This window comes from Phoenix dactylifera, chromosome 9 (assembly GCF_051530095.1).
Source record: "Phoenix dactylifera cultivar Ajwa chromosome 9, Ajwa_hap1_PhDact_Kaust_v1.1, whole genome shotgun sequence".
In the NCBI taxonomy this organism is placed as follows: Eukaryota; Viridiplantae; Streptophyta; class Magnoliopsida; order Arecales; family Arecaceae; genus Phoenix; species Phoenix dactylifera.
Window position 1 is genome coordinate 32,609,696 of NC_143198.1, and position 24,740 is coordinate 32,634,435.

General features: G+C 38.3%; 2 protein-coding genes and 2 long non-coding RNA genes across 4 annotated transcripts; all 4 read right to left on the minus strand.

Annotated features, from left to right (window-relative positions):
• Positions 1-219: 219 nt before the first annotated feature.
• LOC103720411 (plant cysteine oxidase 2-like) lies at positions 220-4,006 on the minus strand. Its single transcript, XM_008810103.6, has 5 exons — positions 3,236-4,006; positions 1,878-1,996; positions 1,635-1,794; positions 1,331-1,537; positions 220-661 (listed from the first exon to the last, which is right to left on the minus strand). The coding sequence occupies exons 1-5, from the start codon at positions 3,489-3,491 to the stop codon at positions 537-539; spliced, it is 867 nt and encodes a 288-aa protein (XP_008808325.3). The 5' UTR covers positions 3,492-4,006; the 3' UTR covers positions 220-536.
• An 8,203-nt stretch (positions 4,007-12,209) lies between these two features.
• LOC148702583 (uncharacterized) lies at positions 12,210-12,817 on the minus strand. The gene is made up of 2 exons (XR_015969136.2): positions 12,617-12,817; positions 12,210-12,466 (listed from the first exon to the last, which is right to left on the minus strand). It is a non-coding gene; the product is annotated as an uncharacterized LOC148702583 (long non-coding RNA).
• Positions 12,818-13,034: 217 nt separating this feature from the next.
• On the minus strand, positions 13,035-19,160 carry LOC103720442 (V-type proton ATPase subunit d2-like). The gene is made up of 10 exons (XM_008810138.5): positions 18,799-19,160; positions 17,909-18,029; positions 17,669-17,776; positions 17,481-17,583; positions 17,233-17,313; positions 17,054-17,139; positions 16,768-16,827; positions 16,626-16,674; positions 15,477-15,611; positions 13,035-13,404 (listed from the first exon to the last, which is right to left on the minus strand). Exons 1-10 carry the CDS (start codon positions 18,977-18,979, stop codon positions 13,273-13,275), a joined length of 1,056 nt encoding a protein of 351 aa, XP_008808360.1. The 5' UTR covers positions 18,980-19,160; the 3' UTR covers positions 13,035-13,272.
• Positions 19,161-21,912: 2,752 nt separating this feature from the next.
• On the minus strand, positions 21,913-24,455 carry LOC148699538 (uncharacterized). Its single transcript, XR_016396573.1, has 2 exons — positions 23,234-24,455; positions 21,913-22,309 (listed from the first exon to the last, which is right to left on the minus strand). It is a non-coding gene; the product is annotated as an uncharacterized LOC148699538 (long non-coding RNA).
• Positions 24,456-24,740: the final 285 nt, after the last annotated feature.

Below are 24,740 nucleotides of genomic sequence, written 5' to 3' on the forward strand. Positions count from 1 at the left end.
AAAAGTAACGGTTCATGAAGCTTCAAGATGTGCATAATCCTGCACGTTCGCAGCCTTGCCTTTTGTCCCTACCTCTTTACCTTAACATTTATTTATTTATCTTTCCGAAGGAGCTTTCTTCTGGCTTGTTAATCATGAAATCGATCAAATATATTAGATATATAGCGTTCGGGCTCAGGGCAGGGAGTACAGCTGAAAATAAAAAAGAGGGTACCGATCTCAGATAATAATTTGGTCTCAAACCATTCGAAATTATATTTCTTCCATGACCACTTGCCAACGAAGCCATAAATAAAAGCTAAAAACTCCAATGGTGCAAGGTTAAATTTAATAAAACTTTGAAAACATGCCTTCAGGGCAATGCCAGGAACTTCTTGCACTAAAGATTTATAACCTATAAAACAGAATTGTTGGCCTTCCTCTCTTTAACTTTTCCCCTTTCCCATTCTTCTTTCGTGTATCTACACCGGACCCAAACTGCAGAATCGCTGTGCTTTGCTGCAAGAACTGCAGCATCATCGCCACAACTTATATATTCAGTGGTCCACAATTTTTGGGCCCTTGTATTCACCAGACACTACAATGCAGTCATCAGGTTGTCCCTCCATCTCTTTCAGCCAAGCATACCCCTCATGCTCGCCAGGAACCAAAACAGCATCGCCTGCAATAGAATGACATAAGGATGCATGCATACATTTGAATTCTACCTGTAAAATTGAGGAAGTTGGACGCTCAATTCCACCTCTTATTCCAATTAAAAGTCCCAAAGCTATGTAAAATAAGCACCAATGGTTTGTCCCCCAGATCATGCAGCATGTGATTATCATGTTGGTCTAATGGTTAAAATTGGTGTTTATTTTACATAACTTTTCATGGGAGGCAAAAAGTATGTATGCATAACTTTACATGACTCTGTATAGCTTTGGGACTTTTAATGGGAATAAGAGGTGGAATTGAGCGTCCAGCTTGTGCAAGTTTACAGGTGGTGCTAGGTGGGAAGCCAAGACCTCATAGCATCATCTACATGTGAGTAATAGTAATCATGATTTCCTTGGTCTAATCACAGTATTCAACAGCGTCCGCTGAGGCTGGGAATGCACGTTACATGATGATAACCATAATAGAATATAAATATAACGACGCATGACACAACATTAATGGCACAATGTCACATGTAATTATACAAGCACTTTTTATCAAAAGAAATGCATTTAACAATTTTTTCATAATCACTTCGTCATGCCAGCATAAATATTTTCTATCATTGATGTCCTAATGTAAGTATAGCTGAATGAAACATCTGCTAATGAGTTCCAAATGAAAACCGTACCAGAGGAGCTTGAATATGGGAGATCATTATAATATGCGCAATCCCTTCCTTCGGATTTAGAGTAAGGTGGGCCAAGCACATCAAGCACCGCGCAAGAGGTCACCGCAGTAAAACGATGCATGTTGCCTCCAGCCGCCGGATAAAGTATGGATGTCTCGCATGGTGCTTTGAAAACATCATCAGTTTTAACCTTCGCCAACCGTGCACCTGGTGTTTGGCCCAAAAACCAAATTAAAGAAGGTTAAGAAAAAGGTCATACCGCCCCAGTACATCGCAAAAGCTAAACAAATCCAGCAGAGCTTACCATCTGCATTTCTAATTGTCTCCCTGGAGTTCTGAGGATTATCGACCCAATCGTACGACTTGACGTGCATTGAGCCGAAAAGAATCTTGCCAAAGACGGTCATTCCTGGGTGATTATGAAGTGGTATGACGGCGGATTTAGGCAAACAAAAGATACATATCTGCAGGATGCAATAGGCAGTTTGAGGGAAACATGGATTATCAAGTGACATTTAAAAACAGATGCAACAGAACTGTACATTACCGAAAACTTGGGACATTCATGAACGCGTAAGTATGTTATCAGAGGAGGTCCTTCAGACACAGCATTGCGAAAATACTGCAGGTTTGGAGTTAAACCAACATCTTCTGGTTTCATAGTATCTGCATGAGAAAAAAATGTGAGCACAATAGTCAAACTAAGTCGCACACATACATAAAATAGCTCAATACAACTAGCTACTTATAATTTTCATGTTTCATATACAAGGACACCAAGCACTTGATAAATTATTTACAAGACTTATGCCTGGCCACAGTATCCATATATGAAATGTCTTGTGCTTCATGTATGACTCACTCAATCTCGTATAATCAAGTATATATGCTAGACTCATCTGATTATTTTAACTATTCTGTGGTTGTCCGCATGATATCCTGTCACCTACTCAACATTTGAGGTGTGAAAACATGAGAGAATCATCAAGTTGGAGTCTTGCTTGATCAACAATGGAACAACTGAAAATCGATAGCTGAGGGCATAAACAGACCATATATACAATAAAGCATGAATTTCACATAACTTTGCATACATGTTCACATTATATAAATATTTGTCTTTGGAGGTCAGTGCACTCAAAACAATAACAATAGGAAGAGCCATTATCATAAGCATTAGATGAAAGAATTCTTTTATTATAGTTTATGCATTGAAAACTCACAAATCCCTGACGCCATAAAAAGATCAGCATTAGTAAAGATTGTTCAATCCAGACATCTTCACCATGAAACAGTACTCCCAAGCATACTTCCTCATCCATAAAGCTTTGTCACAGAGAATCAAGAAAGTATCTTCTAACGATAACTATGTCGGATATCACCTTCACTAGCTCGAGCCCCCCTTCGATTTTATTTGATTACCTTGGGTACAAGCCACAACCAACACACCTGAACTATGACTTCAACTGGATAATAGAAACAAGAAATGCAGTCGCTTGCAACCATCCTACAATCTGACATCTATATCATGAAATGCAACAGCAGTTGCAATTCTCAGATACTCAATGATCCAAACAAGATTAGAATCCAGGAAAACATAGCCTTAAAAATAGTATTTTTCGTTCCGGCAACGCTGCCGTATCAATAGCACGCGTTAGCCAATCTCATAAAAAGAACAAATTTTACCAGTAGTCCAAATAAGAAAGCAAGATTTCATAAGTTCTCTACATATTAGGTATTAACTGAGAAGGGCAATAAAGCAACCTACCATCCTATCGCATTCCACGAACTACCCAATGTATATAAAAAAAAAAAAACTCCCATAGTAAATTCTCCGAAACCCAATAAAACACAAACCTCGGACATAAAAATCAAAACTCATCAGGAGAAAGGAATAGGTCGTACCAAGAATGGCTCGAAGGCGCTCGATGTCCTCCGGGGACGGGACGATGTCGGGTCCGCAATTGGCGAAGACGGACTTGCAGGTATCGAACAGCCTCTGGACGACCGTCGCCGACTTGCCCTTCTTATTCCGCCGCTTGCCCTTCTTCGACGACTTGCACTTCGCCCCCGCCCCCGCCGCCGCAGCCGCGGCCCCCTCAGCCGCGGCCGCCGACTCCTCCTTCCCCTTCCGGTCCGCCAAGCTGCCGTCAACCCTCATCAAGATCGGCCCCACTCTCCCCACCCCCCCAAAGCCCTCAGGACCAATCGTGTACCGCGAATCAGGAGGAACCTAGAATTGCTAGATTCCTGATGGTTGAGAAATGGGGAGAAAGATGGGACTTTGGAGAAGAAGAGGGGGGCGGAGTTCTATTGCTTTGTAGTGGGGGGAAGGGGAAGAGAAGAAGGGATGGGATTTGATGGCTCTATACGTGTAGAATTCTGCCCATAAGATTTGAAGAAAAATCCCAAAAGATCTTTCTTCTGGGGATTCCTCCTGGCGGAGAGGGAAAGGGGTCGGGGATTGGAGCGCGAGGTGGGGAAACCCCAATTGCGGAGTGATGGAGATTTGGGAGTATAAGAGGCGAAGGGGTTTGGGGGGTTTGGCTGAGATACCATTAGTCTTGGTGCAAAACCAGGGGCCATGCCAAAGGGAGACTCTCCACTTTCCTGTGGGCTACTCCCAAACAGCCTTTGATCTCTCTCTCTCTCTCTCTCTCTCTCTCTTTCTCTCTCTCTCATTTGTTTATGGACCAAGACAACTCTCCACATACCAAAATTATACCGGTATATAAATGGTACAATTAAATGATGTAATTTAGATATTTCTAATAAATTAGGATTCTATTTAATTTATGACTTGCTGAGGTGTTTTAAGCATATGCTTAGATACCCAAATTGGAGACCACACCCTGTGGTAACTGGGTTGAATGAAATGTCGCTCCAGAGGTTTTATTCTTAGTTTTCAAAGGAAGGTTTTTTTTTGGAGGGCTCTTTTGTGGATGTACAAACTATTTCAATTTTTTTAATTTATAGATGCTGCTTCCTTTCATGCTAAGTATCTTATTTATGTTTTTTCATATGAAGTGATGATCTGTCTTGTCAAAGTATATTAATTCTTCCATCTACTTTTATTATTTCAACTTTTTGAATTTATGATGCTGCTTTCTTTCATGCTACATATTTTATTTATGTTTCTCCATATAAAGAGATGATCCGTCTTGTAAAAGTATATTCATTCTTCCATATATTTTTATTGTCAATGCTATTAAGATAAAGATTTTCTAGATGTCTGACCATAAAAAAGTTTGTCGGATGCGAATCTGGACAATTTTTTTTGTATATAACTGTCCACAAAAAATAATTATTTTTTGAATGATTGTGATTCCACACTTAAGTAATATATTGAGATATTTTTATTTAGATAAATCCATAAAATCCCACTTTAGTTCACATATATCTTCTATTTATTGCTTCCCGTAATAGAAAGAGAATGTATATAGATATATATATTCAAATAAGGAGCATTTTAATAGAGACTTTTGAACATGGATTGGACTTGGTTAATGGTTTGTCATTTGAGAAAAAAGAGAGAGATTATTGTATTTCTAAAAAAAGGAAAATTCTTCCTCTAGTTTTTATTAGACCCTTTAATTTTATTTCTTCCCATATTACTTTTTTTTTCTTTGAATGAATTTCTAATTAGTGCTTTAAATTTATGTGGAATAGCATCATATATAATTAAGATTCATACTAGCTCTTGCCAATACACATGGGGACAAGACTAGATCATAGTCATGGTTGTTGAGTTTGTAATGTCATACTAATCGATCTATGTTGCTAACAATGTATTATCCCAATATGAATTAGATCGGAAATATCAAAGCCATATTATAAAAACTTGATAGCATTTATAATAATAAATCTTAAATAAACTATTCCATTGCACCAGCCAGCAATGCATTGTGCACACTTTTAAATAAACATCCCATTATCCAAATTTAATACAAGAATATCACACAACTACAAAAATGTTGCAATATTCAATTCAATATAATAAAAACTTATAATACATAATCTATAACTGAATTTAACAATGGTTGATTATATACCATTTAATGAGATGAGAGAGGGAAATATGTCCTAAGCAAACAAATTTGAGCAATGCTGCTAGGTTAATGCAGATTTTTTTTCTTTCTTGGTATATAAGCAATGCAGAAATCCTATTTAAAGGTGTAATCACTTAAAAGCTACTAAATCATCAGTATCCAAGTACATCTACGGATTCAGAAGTGGTGTATCCATATACGGATGACAGCAGCAAAGACGAGGTCAAAGTAAGAATTTTCCAGTGCATGCATGCAAAAGGGCGTTTGCAGAGCCCCGTACGCTCTCTCCCTCGGGTTGACAACCTCTCGTTTGTAACGCGAGGTGGCGGCTGTGGGCCGTGGACACCACAGAGAGGGAGAGAAAGATAGAGGTTAGATGGAGGGCTCCCATATTGTACATAACTCTGTTATCTTTTTCTAGAAAGATCGTCCCCCGTGTCACATGAAGAAATTACTATTTTTTTTAAAAAAAACTTAAGCTAATAGAATAATATATATATATATTTATATATTTTATATTTTCTTACCATCTTCCTCACATGTGGGCCGGATTTTTCTTTCAATGGACGAGTCCAACATGCGAATTTTTTTTAATAATAGGGTTAAAAAATGCGGAGACAGAATTCGAATTCAGGACCTCTGCTACGATACCATGTGAAAATCACCACTTTTTCTATCTCACTCTCTCTCTTTTATAATATATATGCCTCATATACGAATATATCCATATAAATCAAAAAATATAATAACACGAAAAAAAAAATAGTCTAAGTATATTCTATTAACAACAATCTGAGCCAAGTAGAAAAGTGATCTAATTAGCCGTTTTAGTCGACTTAGAAGGCGACACACTCCATCACCTATCTGTAGATGTTTGTTGGGATCTGAATCTAACCAACCACCATTGTTGAGTCCCATCTAAGTTGGATGTCGTTAGCTCTCAACATACTTCTTGCATGGATCGGTATCTTTTTAGGCACCACTAGGACTAAAATATTCTGGATGCACTTCTTGTCCATGCCGGATATGTTGAAAAAAAGAGGGCACGTGTTCCACCTTTTTGCCTTGACTCCCGTCTTTGGGGGCATGAAACTAGAATAGCGTAGAGGAAAAACAAACGACGATGAAACCAAGCTAAGATGCCGGTGAATCATTTGATTTGATCGACCAGCGTAACAACGAAAGTTCATGGCGTCTCCGAGACGCGAGATTTCACATCCGCATGAAGACTTTTTGCTAGGTGCCAGAATTGCAGGTTCCAAGTCTAACGCTATCTCATAAAACAAAGGAAATTAAACAGAAGAGTGACGTTAGATCCACATAAGGCCCTCTTAGCCCCAACCTTATTTACAAACCGAGGCAGGTTGGCGGCCTTGCAAGATCCGTTTTATGCCTTGCAACGCCAATCACGAGGATCCCATCTGCTTACAAAGACTCTGAAGAGTCTATTTATAGAAAAAATATTGGTTACGTCAGATTCATCGTTAGATACATCAGATTCATCCCATCTGCATGCGTTGGCTCATGGTCGGATTGATCCACGGCTCGATGATGGATTTGGTCCAAATAAAAATATCGCCCACCTGTGGGCTTACGTGGATGAGTGCATAGGGTTGTTCGCTGTCTTCACCATAGGGTTCTCATGCCAGGCTAGAGCACGTCAAGGCGATGTTAGAGAAGCATAAGGTTGCTCGTGAGTTCTGAAGTCGGGAAGGAAGGACCGTGCCTTGATTTGTTCGAAAGGAAACCTTGCATGACTTGTTCAAATTCAATTCTACCTTGTGCAGAATTCCGCCAAATCAACTGAGGTGATAAGGTTTGACCCAACGTATAGACTTCAAGGTGGGTTCAAATTAAGTAGGAAGAAAACTTTCCACCAGTTCGTCAGACTAATTAAATGAGATCCTCTTCATTGAGTCTAACTCGATCGAATTTATACTCATTGTCATCCGGATTGTTTGGTTGAAATATTTGAATAGTATCCTAGAAACCGTGACCAACGACCATTCCATGGGAAGTGGCTAGCTCCACAAAAAAAAAAAAGATAAAAGAAAAGGCTGCCTGCTGGCTGTACGTAGTTGTTGAAACTTATACCTTTGAAAAACAAAGATTTATAGGTTCGGATTGTATCTTTTGCACAAAAGAATAATTGGTCTTCTTTCGCAACGTCGACCATCAAATTACGCTTCGTACAGATCTCAAAGTACTCCAAACTTTTTCATTCATCCGTCTACATAGATCTCGAAGCAATAATTCTACGATTCAATGGTGGATTTGTGCGGAAGAGGGTGAATTCTTTTTTTGCATATAAGATGCAACCCAGTCCCAACAAAGATATGCCCCAAGTCACCGCTCCATGCTCGGCTTCCAAACCTAACCCATATTCATGAGCTCAATTCAACAATATTCCAGTCCTTAATGTTCAAATTTAGATGCATCTCAAGTCTAAAATTATAAGAAAAATGGTGAAGGTCACTCATTCAGTCACCATTCAGTTTACTGGTCCTACATGGAATTGGGGCATTGACTATATGATGCGTGGTCAGCTAACACCCACCTTCTCGGTTTATTGCATCAACCCTTGATTAGCATATAAGATTGGTAAATTGAGAGTGATGGAAAGAATAATCTGCAGCAATATTCTTTATTCAAGCTTTCCCTCGGTTATATCTGTTATTTTAACGTCTGCAATATTGTTGCCATCTCTTGGGATTGTAGATTAAGACCAAGTTCCATCTTCCGACTCTTGAAGAGAGAGAGAGAGAAAAAAAAAATCAGTAATGTGCTTTGGCCTTGTGGGAGCAAATGAACTTCCTTTGGATGCGCTAACAAACCGAGCTGCCCACAGACAAGCAAGTTCGAGCTCATTGCAAAAATTTATGAGCTTGGCTCAAGCCTGACCACCTTCTGTTCAGATAATAATGAGAGAACTTGATTCAAAGCTTAGTCAAACTAAGGTTGAGCAAGTTTTGTTATGCTCGGCTCGTGGCCAGCAACTCGTCCTAACTCGATTCTTTTATACTTGTGTCTTCTCGTTTCCAATGGCCAGTAAATTTTTCCATAAGCAAAAAAAAAAAAAAATTTGCTAAGCAGCCTCCCAATATATCTAATGAACCCTCGTTCTCCCTAATACTAACATGTAATATTATGATTTGAGAGATGTATGAGCGGATTCCTACAAATATCAAGATACAAAGCTTATGTTGCTGCATATTAAAATTACTCAGTTTGTTGGATAATTTTTATTTACATATTATTATTTTTTATTTTTTTACATATTTTTATAAAAAATTGTTTTTTTTTTTTTAATAAAGACCGGTGGTTTGCCTTTCTCTTCGTGTCAATCACCAATCATTCACGTAAGGCTATGATGGGCGATCTCTAGTATTTTTTTTTCTTGAATTTTTTATTTTCGTCCAGATCTTGGTTGGCTCTCTCTGTCACAGTCCTTTTTATAGGCCTGTCTGGCACATAACAAGATGCAATATGTGTATATATATAAATATATATATAGGTTTCCAAGCTAAAGAGTCCGTCAAGACCACAGAAAGCAGCACATTGTTTTGCAAAAACTTTGAATGACAGCTGAGAAACCATCAGACAGACATCTTTAAATTAATTCATCCGGGTCTGAGCAGAGCCAGGAGAGTAATCTAGGAATTTCCGAGGTTCGTGAGACGAAGCCCACCAAAACTACGTTGGTTTTATTCGAGAAAGTAGGTAAAGATAAGCTGGTTTCTCCAAAAAAACCAAGAGGAGACGTAACCTAGTTCCTGCCCACAATTAAAAGATGTATGAACGAAGAAAGGTAGGTACGTAGAGATGGAAATGGCAGTCTATATAATGATAAAGTTTTCTTGGATTTGGTTATATCATATTTATACTTAGAAATCCCGTTGGCTGATTAATTTAGCATTAACCAAGAGAAATCACTTTCGGCCTGGCCTAGATGCATGCTGTTCCTACCATTCGAGGGATGTGATACCAAACCACCAAACTAGGGGTGAGGCATCACAAACAGGGGGTGGCTATCGTATTCTTGATTAATTAAACGACACAAAGTTGAATACTAGTTGCTATATAGGTAGGCTAAGTGATAAAAAGATGACAACTTGTCCTAAACGTCGGCTACGTATCAGCAAAAGAGAGCATGGAGCGTGATTTGTTCCCTTCTTGTTGCCGTATCTGTGAGAGTCACGCTGCATATGCACTTGAAACGCCTTGCACTACGAAAAATGGACACTGGAATGCTAGCTGTTTTTTTTTATTTTAAGAGGTCAAGACTTCGAAGTCACAAGCACAAGGCGTTGTGAAGCCCTCATATGGCTTCATTGTCAAGTGAAGATGATGTGGAAGAGCTTAGAAAAGTAGTAAATATTCCTAAAACGATCTGATGCAGAGATGTACAAGGTGATTCTGTCTCCACTTGGTTTGCACTTCAATTGCTCCTGCTTTTTAGCAAGTCGCAATTGGCATGAGAGAGAGGCCACAGCCAGCGTTACCATTTACACGTAAGGATGTTTCAGATAATATATATATTTCAAGTTCGGACAGAAGTAAGACCCAATGGCCCTGGCCTGTTGGTTGGCCTATTTATAAATGCTTTGGCGCCAGTGGCATGTATTGTTAAGTTATATGGTGGAAAGTAATCAAAGAGAAAATTATATTCAAAGTCCTTATCATCCATGGACACAGTTTCGTGCGACAATTGATGGTGGGTGAGTAATCAAAGAGAACAAGATGGTCTTAAGTTTCACATGCAAGAAGTACTTCTTGGCCCATATTATGGCGTGCACCATTCCAAAAGGCGCGCACGTCAATTTATATTGGTTGGCTAAACGGGTGTATCTGAATTTATAACTATCAAGTGGCTACTCTGAAATGTTTAATATTGTTAAATATGATAGAATATTCTTCGGGCAATCGGGCTAGTGGTTTGTAACAAGATAAAAAAGGAGTTAATTTCGACTCTTTGTTTTGTTTTGTTTCTTTTCTTTAGATTGACGTACGGTAAACAAAGCTGCAGCTGCTTGCATCAGCCCCACTTACCAGGTCCAGGAGCAGATCAACTGTTAGGTTTTCTTTCTTTCTGTTTCTGTGGTCGCCAGCCTAGAATGCCCCCCGAATCAGAAGAAGAAGAACACCATTGGATTGGAAAGACGAAGGAACATGGGTTTCTGACGAATAGACGGGTTCTCTCCTTCGTTCGTTCTTTTATTATCACTTTAAAGGTAAGAGGGGGCCCTGTAGATGAGGGCAAGGATTGTGTCTTTCGTGCGAAACAAGGATTCACCCACTTTCCTGTAAATCCACCGTTGGATCATGCAACGACTACTTCAAGATCTAGATGAGCAAGTTCAAAGTGTTTTGATATCTGTGCAGAGTACAATTCAATGGTTGATATCGTAAAAAAAGATTAATCGTTCTTTTGTAAGATGCAGCAACGAAGCATGCAGATTATGGGCGGTAGCCCTCCACAAAATTCTCTTAAACCCCCTCTGCCTTTGATTGGAGTAGAATTTAAGTGCAAGTCAGACGTTTCTTTAGCAGGCTAGTAATTGGGATTTCTGAATATTTTCCGGTGTTGTCTTAAAATTGCCATGAGGCGGAGCCATGTCTGCTAAGAATTGGAAAGAAATTTTAACTTGGCTCCATCTTTATTTTAATTTCAGGGAGGGAAATTTATCTTTTGACCTCTCAATTTTGTTGGAGTTGCACTCGAAAACATTCTGTCTTTCAAAATTTTAGCCTAGTACTTTAAATTATTTTAACTAATCCAGGATGACCCTTCGCCCATCCAGTATCCAACACCATTATAGCATTCTGTCAAATGACAAAGATGCCAGGGAACTACAGAAAAAAAAAAAAAATCAATACCAGGGCATCATATACAATATTCTGCTTGCGATCTGGCCCTATCACGATCCAGTATCTCATCCAAAAAAACTAGCCGGAAGGTATTATTTAGATTTTTTTGATAGTACCTAAGATCTATCCAGCCCCATTTAAGTCTTGACGTCCTCGTCAATCTAAGAATTCAAATCTAATTGCAAGCACCATGATTGGTCTGTGATCAGCCTCAATAAATCCGTGCTGCAGTGTCTCCTAATCTATATAAGTTATGGTCCGGATCCGCTCTGATACCATTTATCACAAGTGACTATCTCACCTAAAAAAGCTAGCCGAAAGATATTATTTGGATCACTTAATTTTATATAAGTACCCAAGATCTATCTAGCGAATAATCAATATAGGACTAAACACATGCTCGCACAGGTCCTCACACCTTCAGCAAACAGCTGTATTGAGTCTATGATGTGGTTGTTACCTCAATTTGAATAGCAATTTGATAGAGATAGATAATGCCGTAACAAACTAACTTGTTAGTATTTCTAGAAGAAAAGAAAAAGAATGCATGCATCATGCATTAGCTCATGCTGTGACTGTCTCCACGTCCCCATATTTTTGGTTTCATTTTAGTTAAATGATACCAAAAATACATTAATCCTAAAATATTTTTAAATTATCGACTGATGATCGTATACCACGATTTTTAATTTTTTATTGATCGGGTCAAGAAGGATGACGCTGAGTCACTTAAATAATCTGAATGATCCAACTAAAAACTTTTAAAGGCAAGCAAAGTTGAGGAGGTCAAAAAACATATTTTTTTCTTAAAAAAATCAATTAAGTATGGGTTAAGGAAACTCATGATTGGGAAAACTGGCAACTAATAAACGCTAAATATGACGCAGCATCAATTTAAACTTGCATAGCTTTTAACATCCAAATCATCATGCTCATGTGACAAACTGCTACATTTAGTTTAGCAAAGGGGTCTGGAAGTAAGATATTTTGTTCTGACACTGTTGAAAAGGAGAGTTTGGCAATTTATAGACAAGGCATTATGATCAGAAATAACACAAGAAGAAAATGATAAACTTAAGCCAAGCTCCTAGAACATTTGCGGTCTCTCTTAAGGATAAGGCAGACAAAAAAAAAGAACTAAGCGATATCATTTGGACTTGGTGCAACCATTCTTACATAAGGATGACGGAAGATGCTTGTCCAAGTGTCTTCATGGCCCCTAAAAAATTGGATATCAAAAGAAAAAAGAATAAATATTAACTCTTTCTCCCATTGATAAGGTTAGATACTTTGATATACAATATAGTCCTTTCCAATGCGATAAAAAAAAGTGACAGCATCTATTTATCTTTGATACAAGAGATATTACCATGAGTTTGTCCTGATATCATGTTCGTACTGTCGTATTGAATGATCTGAGTCTTTTTTTGGCTGAGTTCATTTTCAAGAGTTCTTTCTCGAATGGATCTGAAAAAGCACAGGGCCATGATAATCCTGAGGTCATCTTGTCATAGCATGTTATCTCAGAAATGGCTGAATGAAAACTCCGCTGTAGGAAGGATGAAGAAGCCTGCTAAAAACAATTTACAATGTGGACAATCAGTACCTTCTTGACCAAAGAGGCATTTCCATGTTCATCTCCAAGTTTGCTTGTTAGCCATCAATGACGAATACATTACAACATAAGGTACACAGAAGCAGTAATCAATATTATTTTTCAAATAAAGAACCATTTGCAAATCCACTCCGAGAACCCTGATATTGGATCAATATTAGCAACACGATGATTAAACAAAACCCACATATTAAATAATCCCTGAGCCATTACAAAGCTGCTTACAAGTATGGCATTTTCCCCCTAAACAAAATGGTTTACATATTATTTTGGCCATGCCATGATAAATGATATATGATCCCTTCTTTGCAACAATCAACAGTCTAAGAGAAAATATTTACAGCCAAAATATAAAATGAAGGGTTGTGTCTTCTGATTTATCTTGAAAGTTCGATCTGAACTAGGAGTACTCAGAAAGTGAAGACCACACTGTCATGAATCCGGGACTTCTGATTCTGTGCCACACATTCAGAGATCCACATCAGGTTCCTTATCTCCTGCTCCCTCAGTCTCATGTATGCGAAGAACACAGCATAATGGAACTGCACCACCATCAAAAAAAGTTAAAAAGTGTATGGCCCTGCTGGAGTAGCTTAAGAAGTACGGCTTAAAGTTTAGAAACATATATTGACCATGAGAATTTTTTACATAATAGCATGGGCAGAGTCCCTGCAATCATAAGAATTTAGTAGAGTTTGTATAGATTACATGCAAGCCACTAAAATCAGATCAATAGACTACCGACAGGGGACATGGAGGATAAATCCTCGAAATGGTTGCTTTCAAAAGGAACTGATCTGACAGGACTACCCAAGTTAATAGCAACAGTTTCCCAAGATGCTAAGTAGCCCACTGCCATCCGTAAGATTGTTCTACCACTTTAGTTGCCAAAATTGGGAGAGGGTGCAGGTACAGGAAAGTAGATATTTACAGATACTCTTTGCAAGGAAGTGCTTAGGAAGCGGTTGCAGGTTTGAAATTCCAGGAAAATTGCGAAGTGGATGTTTTATCCTAAGTAGACGAGTCTGGGTACTAAGCTCCATTCTCTTATTATAATCTACTAAGATACTATGAGGTACTTTCTATACAAACTCAAATTAACGTATGCACACATCCTGAAAGCAGACTCTCAAACCCCTTTGGAACTACTAGTGGCAGCCCAAAAACATATCTTAAAAAATATGATAACTAAAAGGGCACTGGCCCAAAAGACCAAACTGACTCTAAAACATTCAAATATTTGTTCTGGGGTCAGTTTTCATCTCAACCCTTGGAAGAATCCAAACATCTTAGAAATTTGCCAATCGTATAAAAAGTGGAATACATTGCCATGGCATGGTTATGCACCACCAATAATAGCCTTAATAATGTTAGAGAACTAGATTTGTGCAGAAGAGCATGGAATGCAGATAAGGCAACATAAATCACCATGAAGTCTTAACAAGTTGCCATATAAAAGGTTAGTGCTTAACCCTAGGTTATAATAATCAGGTATGGATCCTAAGATAGCCTTATCAAATTGAATTCGGATTCCATATATAGGATCTGATTTCTTATTGGATTGAACACAGATTTAGCTATATTTGAATCCAAAAACCTGTAACCCAAATACTGGAAAACAAACAATATATATAGTATATGTAAATATAGGAATATAAAGAAAACTAGCTACATGTTAATTCCTTTTCTTCGTACTTGGATTTACACCTTTTCCTCATGCATACTCTCCGCTACTCTCACCCGATGCTATTTTAGTTCCAAAATCCTAACCAATATTTAGATTTTGATAATGTTACAATCAAACCAAATATAAATAGAAATTTAAATCTGCCTCAAAATTCATTACATTTTTTCAAAATCAACCATTCATTTTCCATACCATGCTCCTTTTACATTGCAACCTGCCACAATGCTATTTTAGTTCCAAAATCCTAACCAATATTTAGATTTTGATAATGTTACAATCAAACCAAATATAAATAGAAATTTAAATCTGCCTCAAAATTCATTACATTTTTTCAAAATCAACCATTCATTTTCCATACCATGCTCCTTTTACATTGCAACCTGCCACATACTATTGCGATAAGAGTCCTTTTAATTTTGAAAATTGTTAATCCTTGGCTAGTTTGCCCATTAAAATCATGTACTAAATTGAACCTTTAAAAAAATTGAATCTAATTATTAATCGAGTTTGGACATATGTTCGGAGCTTACTTATTTTGATGGATCCAAGCCCAAATCTGAACTCGATTTTTCTTACAGAGTTAGATGCAGATACTGCATGGATCCAACCCAAATCTGATCCATCTACAACCCTAGTTGAAAATGACTACAACTATGATCATAAAGCAGATATACATCAAGGTAAGTTATGTAATTTAGGAGAACAGCACAACAATGCAGCTATGATTCCATAAAAATGCCGAACAAAGGCAGCTCAAAACTGCAAAGTAATCTTCGTGCACAAAGTACAGCCCTGCCAATTCTAGAAGCAAACCTGACATGAGTAAGTCTATTACAGGAAATCCGAAATATGCAATAGCCCAAGTATTTCTAAGAGCTTCAACATATGAAGACACAAAATTATCATTGCATTCTCTGAAGAGAATACCTGCTGCTCAAAAGCCAGGCAGAGCCTTTTTACCTCCTCTTCATAGAATGCCTTGTCGAGCATCTGGCTTTCGCCATAAGACAGCCTTACAAAAATTGTTTGATATGGAGGATATTTCTCCATAACAGCACGAACCTGCAAAAATTACGCACATAAGATGGGACATGGCCATGGCATACATATCGCCCTTTTATAGACCTTACATATCACCCTTTTATAGACCTTGCAGAACAAAAGGAATAATCCAAATTACTGTATGCCGGAAAGAAAGCATAGTGAAGAATTTAAAGATAAAAAATAGAGTTGATAAGGTCATTACTGTTGGTTAAAACATGGTGGTTGCATATTAACAATCTTGTTAGTCGAAACTGAATAGCACAAAAGTTAATACTTAATAGCATACTACTTGTAAGTCCCTGTATCATCGAATGCTAATCCAAAATGTCTTTTGTTAAAATGGGTCGGGGCATGCAAAAACAAACCATGATACCGAAAACAGATAGCAAACTTGAAAAGAGAAAAGGATAACAAAAAAAGGCCAGGTATTGGCCAATTCCATTGCTCTGACTGCTGCTCAAGATAGCAGAGGGGACAAAGGAAGCCAGATCTTAATATGTGCCCATCACACATCATGTGCACCAGGACATCATCTCCCGTGGAATACCATACAATCCTATCACTGAAGGGGGAAGCGCTTGGCCTAGAGAAAACTTCTTTTACTTGGAAAAAGTGGTGGCATACACACTGCAGAAGATACATACAAACATCCAATTGTCAACGTAAAAGTTGGAAAGCGTCTGCCTGTTTCTTGGTTTCAACAACATTATGAAACTGCTGTGATTTCCAATTTGGTGATGCACACACTGCAGAAGATGCACACATGGAGGGAATGCCAACTGCATTCTCACCATTATTCATCTTTAACTAATTTGTAATGCAATGTAGAGTATAAAGTAAATACACGGTTCTAAGAAAAGTTTTTAAGGTAACCAGTTACGAGCAGCAGCATTTTGGAGATAAGCAAACTCATCAAGAATACTAAATAGGTAAAAAAAGAACAATTTCTTCAGAATATGAAGGATGCAATACGCATAAAATTGAAGCGACCACCTTACAGATTCTAATCGGAAGTCTATCACAGAATCTTACCTGGTCAATGTCCTCACATGCAGCAAGTTCTTCATGACCATAGGGATACCTACAAAGCACAAAGTAGTTATCTATCAAGCAAAAGTGGTTAAGCATCATCTAGACCTAGCCCAGTGATAAAATAAAGTCGATAAAAACTCACAACAAGCCAAAATTGGAATAAAGCTTCCGTCGATCATCTCTAGTCAACTCGGTGCCAATACTGTGCAGCAGGAAAAGTACATTAGCAATATAAATAGTATGACGAAATTATGAGATACTTTTAAACCAGATTAAGAGTAATGCGAAAAACATTTGGAATAACATATGCAGAAAATTACGGACTGCCAAGTTGGTAATGTACAAGGAAAGAATATACATTAATAATACAGCATGCCAAAAAAGGTATACAACTCCTTGAAATAGATGCATTGTTTTGCAAGACCCACCTGTTTATGGTGATATTGATAGCCCTTCTATCAGCTTCAAAAGCAAGGAGATCAGACATTATCTCAGCAGTTGCTCCACCCAGTTTCTATTTTATAGCATTATCAGACAAAAAAGCAATCGACATGTATAAAAGCTTGAGACAAACAGATTATGAAATAGGGAGCTGATAATTATTTACCTGACAGAATTTATAAAAATCCTCGAGGTAAGCTTTGTAGAGCGTGTTCCTCATAATTTCAATATTCATGTCATCCAAGTCCTGCCAGAAGTTGCAAATCAGATATAATTATAATACTGAAGTTGGTGTATTAGTGAAACCATCAATTTTTGCAACTTCTGTATTACATTAACTAAAACTTTTTTTCAAGAAATCCATTGATTATCTCGTGCATAACATAACTTAGAATTTGGCCACCAAATTGGTACCTCAGATGTGATGCACTCTGAGAAGTATGGAGCCAATGGTGTATCAACAAGAACTAATCTGTATAGCTCACGCATGTTTTGTGCAACAGCAAGGGTTGCAATGCTGTCGAAGAAAAGCAAGAGCTGAGATACCATCATAGATGGTAGAACCAATGAAAGCAAGACTCAGCAGTACTGCAAATAAATACCTGTCAAACATACCCAAAGGATGGCATTTTTCTAATAATTCCTGAACATCTCTCTCATGCAATGTACCAGTGACAATAAGGACAACATTATCAATCATGTGACCATACCTGCAAGCAACAATAGAAGAATGCGATTTTCATTACAAGCCAAAAATTCTACCTTGCAAGGTGGAATTCTGAGGATTGAGAATTTTTTTTTAAAAAAAATATCAAGAAAAAATTGCAGAACATAGTACCTACGTTATATACTCCAAAAAAGTTGACAACGGCTCCGTGGCTTGGCATAACATATGTTTGTATTCATCAACCAGTTTCAGAGTGCATTTCTCCACAATTGTAGTCGTATGTAAAGGAGAAGGCTCTGCAAGAAGCGAAAAGGCTTCGTCTCAAACAATCAAGTTACAATACCAAAATAAAAACAAGAATGTGTAAATTGCACAAAAAAAATCAATAGGCACATACTTAAGATGCACAACGCTTTATATAGCTACCATTATTAAGGCAATTGATGAACTAGAACCATCAAGAAGACCATTTTTACTGCAATCTGACTGAATCACTATGCTGTTCCATTATTTTGTTTTTCAGATGAGAGCTCGCGCCTTTTACAGCAGCAAAAAAAATAATGTCTTATGTCTATAATTGCTAAAAATCCTTTTTGAACTAACACGATGGCAATGCACGGCCACTATGTAGGCATGTTGCTCGGTAACGTGCGCAGTGGTTCCATGTGGAACTGCAAAACAAATTGCAAACAAAAGAACCCAAATTGAAACACCTATAAAACCCATTTGGCTGAAGCTATTAAATTCTCCTGGCCAGTCCCCAACAATTCATCGATAAAAAGGTCAACTTCGTGGATATTTAGAATTCTGTTCTCAATTTTCCACATGAGAACATCAGTCTTGTTGATCTCAATGAAATATAAACCTTCGTATTCTTCTTCAACTGTAATATTCCAATATGGACATCACATCATGCTTTCAGGAAATCTTTCCTCAATGACTACTGTTTTAAAAATAAAAATGATCATTGCAATACAGGCAGGCAAAAATAAAAAAACAAAATTTCTTGCGGGGATAAATGGAAGCCAATTTGAACCGGAGGACAGGGAGAGGGATCTGGCTAACCGTTCTGGAGGTAGGGGCCATACTCGGTGGCGGAGAGGTGCATCTTGATGTCGTCTAGGGTTTCGCACTGGCAGAGATTGTTGTAGTCGGCGGCGGTGAGCAGGCCAGACCTGTGGCCCCGGACGATCGCCTCCAGGTACCCCCCATGGATGTTGAACGTTAGGGCTTCGAATCCATACATCTTCGCGTTGATATCGTCCCAGGGAAAGGGAGGAGACTAGATTCAAGCACCAAGCTCTCGGATCTGGCGCGAGATCGAAGAATTCGAAAGATCGAGAGAGAGCTGAAGAAGAAAGCGAAGATAAGGAACGCGGACCCTAGAAATCCAGAGGGCGTATTCGATAGACGGAACGGAAATCCGCAGCTAAAAATTAAGAAATGGTTCATATATTAGCAGGTGTCCTCATTGGGTTGGGCAAATATTTTAAGCCAGTTGGGCTCAATTCATAGGTTTTTTGGGTGAGCTCCGATCCTACTTTCGGCTGCGAACATATATTAGTTTGGGCTTGGGGTTGGCGTTGGGAGCCCGCCAGCCCACATCAACCCAGCCCGATATTTGAATAATGCGTCGCGGATTTTCCATAAAACATCCATTAATTATTGATTTTGCCAAAAAAAAAAAAATTATTTTCTTCCAAAATGATATATATATATATATATATATATATATGAGTTTTCTAAAAAAATTTGGATGATAGTATAAACAAATATATATCAAATATTCAAAAAAATATACATCGGGCATTCACAATTGTTCATCATGTATTAAAAATGTATGTTCTATAAATATATCAATCCTCTTATGACGTGTGGCATATCAATAGTGTGGGAGAACTCTTTTAGGATGGTCAGGTTTTTAGGGTTTATCTTATTTTAAAGTCATATATTTTGCAATTTAGTATGTGATGGCGAACCGGCCAATGAAAATGTTTATGTCATGCTTGTTAAAAACGAAAACAAAACGTATATAATAACTTTGCCTTTGTAGCAAACCAATTTTATAATGACTTTATATATATGAATGTTGTCATTAACAAAAAATATATATATTGCTATATTTTAGCTACTTTTATTTTTAAAAAAATATTATCACAATTCTCAAAAAAAATTAAAGAGTATGTCATATAGATATTTTTTGAGAAATATGATGACAGCCCTACCATCAGGATTTATAGTAGAATAATTCTTGTCTCTGACACTGGTTAAATCTATTCAAAATTTTGTATATATGGCTTTTAACTTGGTCATTCGTTGGTACCTCAGGAATGGGCATGAAGATAAGGCCGTGGGTTTGTTTCTTGAGGCTTTGGAAATGGGAATAGAGTTTGAGTGAGGTTGCCATGACTTCACTTTTGATGACAAAAGGATTGGATGAAGGGAAGCAGCATGCTTTAGTTATTAAGTTTGGATATTGTGATAGCAATGATAATTTACCCATGTTTGGCCCTTTGATTGGAATGTACTCCGAGCACCACTATTTGGATGATGCACTTCACAGGTTTTTCTTCGGTGTGGCAAGAGCCAAAAGGTTATAAATCTGTATGTGAGAATGGTTGCCGGAATCTTATCTAAAAAAAACTAGTTGAAAGTATTATTTAGATTTTTTGATCTTATATAAGTGCCTAAAATCTGTCTAGTACATAATTGGTGTGGAACTAAGCACACGCATGCACAGGTCATCACAATCACTGCTCTCAGCTACCGAAATTCATAGAAATTGTGGGTTGGGTGAGTACACAGCAAGAAGGTTGCTGAAGATGAATTCGAGATATCCCAGGACAACTAATTTAGATATTTTACTCTAATCCTTTTGACGCATTAATGCTCATTTCCATTATATGATTGCATGCGCAAGTATTCTTTTCTGCTATTTGATATGTTGTTAGAAATACAATAACATTAGTTTGCAACACATCAACAGTATCCATATTATATAATTACCCGAGGGATAATTCATGAATAAATTGCAATCCATGGATAACTAAGAATAATTGGAAGTTTGTGGATTAATTCACATCTAGAGAACAGTACAGATAATTACTTACCCAACAGAAAAATTGGGAATAACTCAAGAATCTTTTACTGTTACTGTATTCAACTTCCTATGGATCATCAACACACGCACAGACACACATTTTGCAAAGACCAAGGAAATAAAACGAGAAGAAAAATGTGAAAGTAGACAAACAACATGTCCACAGCAATGTCAATTGGACATCATCACAAGATGGTGGAGTGGGTGGCTCATAACAGTAGGAAGGCGTTCACATTTAGCCTTTTGGCCATATGACAAAGCGGTGCAGATGGATCAAAGCTGGAGCAGTACATTGACTGGGATCAAAACAGTGATTTGGTAAAAGAAGTCTGAAGACATTTTTTAAGGGAGATGTATGTGAATATCTTAGAGGAAAAGGGGCAGTGCGTTTCTCTTCCAAGTTCCAAGCATGTCACCCTGGATGAAATCCATTGGAAACAACGACCTACGGAAATAACGTGTCACGCCCCGAACCCGAACCTAGGCCCGGGACGCGCCAGACGCCGCACACCCGCACGGCGGACCGCACGGGCGTGCAAGGCTGAATAATCAGACACTCAAGTCACAACATCAGATCACAATATCAATACTAAAAATCTATCATTTATGATAATCAAATCAATAATTCAATTTCAAATGTCTCAAATAAAGTTGGTAACATTTATTTACAAGATCAATTACTTATGACAAAATGAATCTAAATCTATCTATGTCCAATGTCATAAGTCCTCTCCTCCCGAATCCCCTATCAATCATCTCCTGCAATTATGTAAAAAAACAGGTATGAGCTACAACAGCTCAGTAGGTAACAACATGCATAAAGTCACGATAACATGTATTAAAGCATATGCAATATAACTACAGGTCATGTGCACAAATAAATATGATGATCCGCAAACCAATCCGATACTCAAGTAATATATATATATATACCATCTTAGTCTATCATATCACGCATAACATAATCCACATATCTACCGCATGACTACGGCCACATCACCCAGTGGCATGGTCACACCGAAGTGTCAACACTCTGCTTCAAATGGAGCCCTGCACCGCAGTGCTGCACCCCAGGGTGCCCCAATCTCTGCTCCTCAGAGCATGCTCCGCAGAGCCAAAACACCCCATAGTGCCGGAACTAGCTCCTCATACAAGTCGACAGGGCCAACGTTTCCACCCCATTGGCGGGAATCCTAGACAATAGTCACGCGGTCTCCAAAATCACATCCACAATTTCCAACAATCAAACTTAATATAAACATAAGTTTTCAAAACCAATATCTACATAATAGATTTTCAGATGATCGATTTCCAGTCAAAAACATGCTTCTAAATAATAATGATGCCAAGAATATAAAACATATCAATATGCTGGAAATAATCATACACATATGCATAATACATGTAAATCATACTTTGAGTAAGGTTACCTACCTGGGCTCGCTTAAAAATCCCTGCCACAGATATCACGAACCCCTGATTAAACATAAATATTAATTATTTAATTAATTAAGAAACATAATTTAAACTAATTCCAATCCCCTAAACTCCTAAGTTCATAGATCCAAGAATAAGTAAACTAGATCCCAAAAATCAGAATTCTTTAGACCCAAACCAATTGTGGCCCAACACAGATTAGGCCCAAATGAACCAAACCAGATTACAGGTCCAAATCAGATCTCGGGCCTAAACCAAACCAGCCCACAAATCCAATCAGACCCAACTCAGCCCAAAAACAGGTCCCTAGCCCAACCCAAACCAGGTCTGACCAGACCAGATTAGATCAAATCTTGGCGAACCAGATTATACTCACATCAGGCTAACCCAAATTCCTGACTCAGGTTCAGACCCTAACCAAAACCTATTCACTCAAACTCGGATCAAACCCTATTTACGGCATAGATGAAACCGGTTCACAGTTTGAACCCGGTCCAAGTCCGGTTCACAATTTAGGCACGGAATTCGATGCAAGGAGAAACACCCAGGCGGAAGAAGAAGAAAGAGAAGAAGAAGAAGAAGAAGAAGAAGAAGAAGAAGGAAGTGGCTGGTGGTTCCGGTCGGCCCTCGGCGGCCGACTGTGGCCCTCGACGGCGGCGCTCGGCCAGCCGCCGTCGGCTACCCCACCTTCACAGGCGGCACCGAACGGGAAGAAAAAGAGAAGAAGGAGAGAGAGAGAGGAAGAAAAGGGAGGAAAGAGAGGGAAACCGGGGCTGGAAGCCCGGCCCCCTGTTCGCCCACCTCCGGCCGAACCCATTTCGGCCGGATTGACCCCGGCCGGCCACCGTCGGCCGGCCGATCTAAAAAAAATGTCTTTCCGAAACAGGGCATGAAATTGATTAACATAACCTTATTCTTTCCCCTCTTAAATCCATAAAACAGTAAATGGGTAGTCTTTCTCACCTCCGGCCGTCGACGAGTGGGTTCTCCGGCGGCGATGGCGGCTCCGGCGACGCCTACGGCTCCGGCGATCCTTTGACAAAGAGGGAAAACGAAGAGGAAGGGATGGGAAAGGGATGGGGCTCGGATGAGGCTCTCAGAGGAGAGAAAGAGGGAGAGAGAGAGGGAGAGGGAGAGGGAAGAGGGAAGAGGGGGGTGGGGCGGAGATCCCGCTGGCCGTTCGGCCGGCGTGGTCTTCGTGGGGAGACCACGAAGAGCTAACTGAAGTCGGCATCCATTGCCGACTTCAGTTCTTTGGGCCCAGTAACAGGCCCAAATTCAGATCTTTACACTCTAACCAACTAAAAAAAAATTTCGTCCTCGAAATTAAAACATACCTCAATCCGAGAACAAAGCAGGAAACTTCTCTCTCATCTCCTCCTCCAGCTCCCAAGTAGCTTCTCTCTTACTGTGATTGCTCCACTGCACCTTTACATAAGGAATCGTGCGCCTCCTCAAAACTTGATCCTTCCTATTTACCACACGTAGTAAGTTCTTTTGATCTCCTTCAAAAGAATTCCAAACTCCCAACCTTGGATTAAAATGCCATAATTATATCCCAAAGAAATTAATTTCTCTTGATTCTACATAGAGATCATAATTGGCTTAATAGAAATAGGAGAAATCTTTAGTATCAAATCCTCTTAATATTCTATAATCATTTTTTTTTTCTTTTCTTTCTCCTACATCATTCCAACAAATAAGAGATCCATCGAATCAACAACATTCTCCTGAAACTAACTCAAGTATTTCATCATAATGCCTTTTACATCAAATATTAATGTCCTTAACCAATTTCAAAATAAATCAAACCACCACACTTCCGCTGCACACTCTGATTTAATTCATTAAATACTCTAAAGCCTTTAAATGATTTATGACCGATATACCGCTTTGCACTAGGAGTAAGAAAATCCAAATTTCAAAACTTTAGTTGAGTAGAACCTCCAGATCTCTCTGTCCACAATTTATGTAGAGTATACTAACCATAACTAGCACTCAAGCCATTAATCATGTTTAAGGTCACTACATGATCTTCACAACCATTTTAGAATCCAAAATATCTAGGTTTAATTTAAAATAAATTAACCTTGGATTTCCTCCGCAATTCGATTAGACAATCTACGTTGATCCTTTTTTTTCGAAAAAGATTTTCTTCAAATTCAATGGATTAGAGGTCATTGAGCCAATATCACTATGAGTAGGAATTAACCCTATCAACCTCCAAATTCTTTTTCACCAAAATTCTTAATGTCTATGATCAATGCTACACATAATAACTCACATAAGCATCTCAAAATCGAAATTTCTACTCAATTTTGTATTTTACAATGACAAAAATTTCTAGTTAGATCATAAACCGAGACTTGAGTTCAAATTAACACATCCAATAGTCTCCAACAATTATAAGAAAATTCAGGAGCCCAATCCGAATATACAAATTCAAGTAATTAGAATTCTCCACCAATTT

Bases quoted from the DNA above. Each gene is read 5' to 3' on its own strand.
- LOC103720411 (XM_008810103.6), bottom strand. From the start codon at position 3,491: ATGAGGGTTGACGGCAGCTTGGCGGACCGGAAGGGGAAGGAGGAGTCG. The intron at 1,997-3,235 runs GTACGACCTATT...TTTCTCATGCAG, and splicing joins GCGCCTTCGAGCCATTCTTG to ATACTATGAAACCAGAAGAT. The intron at 662-1,330 runs GTACGGTTTTCA...ATTCTATTGCAG, and splicing joins CCCATATTCAAGCTCCTCTG to GCGATGCTGTTTTGGTTCCT.
- LOC103720442 (XM_008810138.5), bottom strand. From the start codon at position 18,979: ATGTATGGATTCGAAGCCCTAACGTTCAACATCCATGGGGGGTACCTG. The intron at 16,675-16,767 runs GTGAGTTTTTAT...TGTGCTTTGTAG, and splicing joins TATTCCAATTTTGGCTTGTT to GTATCCCTATGGTCATGAAG. The intron at 15,612-16,625 runs GTAAGATTCTGT...TAATTTTTGCAG, and splicing joins CATGTGAGGACATTGACCAG to GTTCGTGCTGTTATGGAGAA.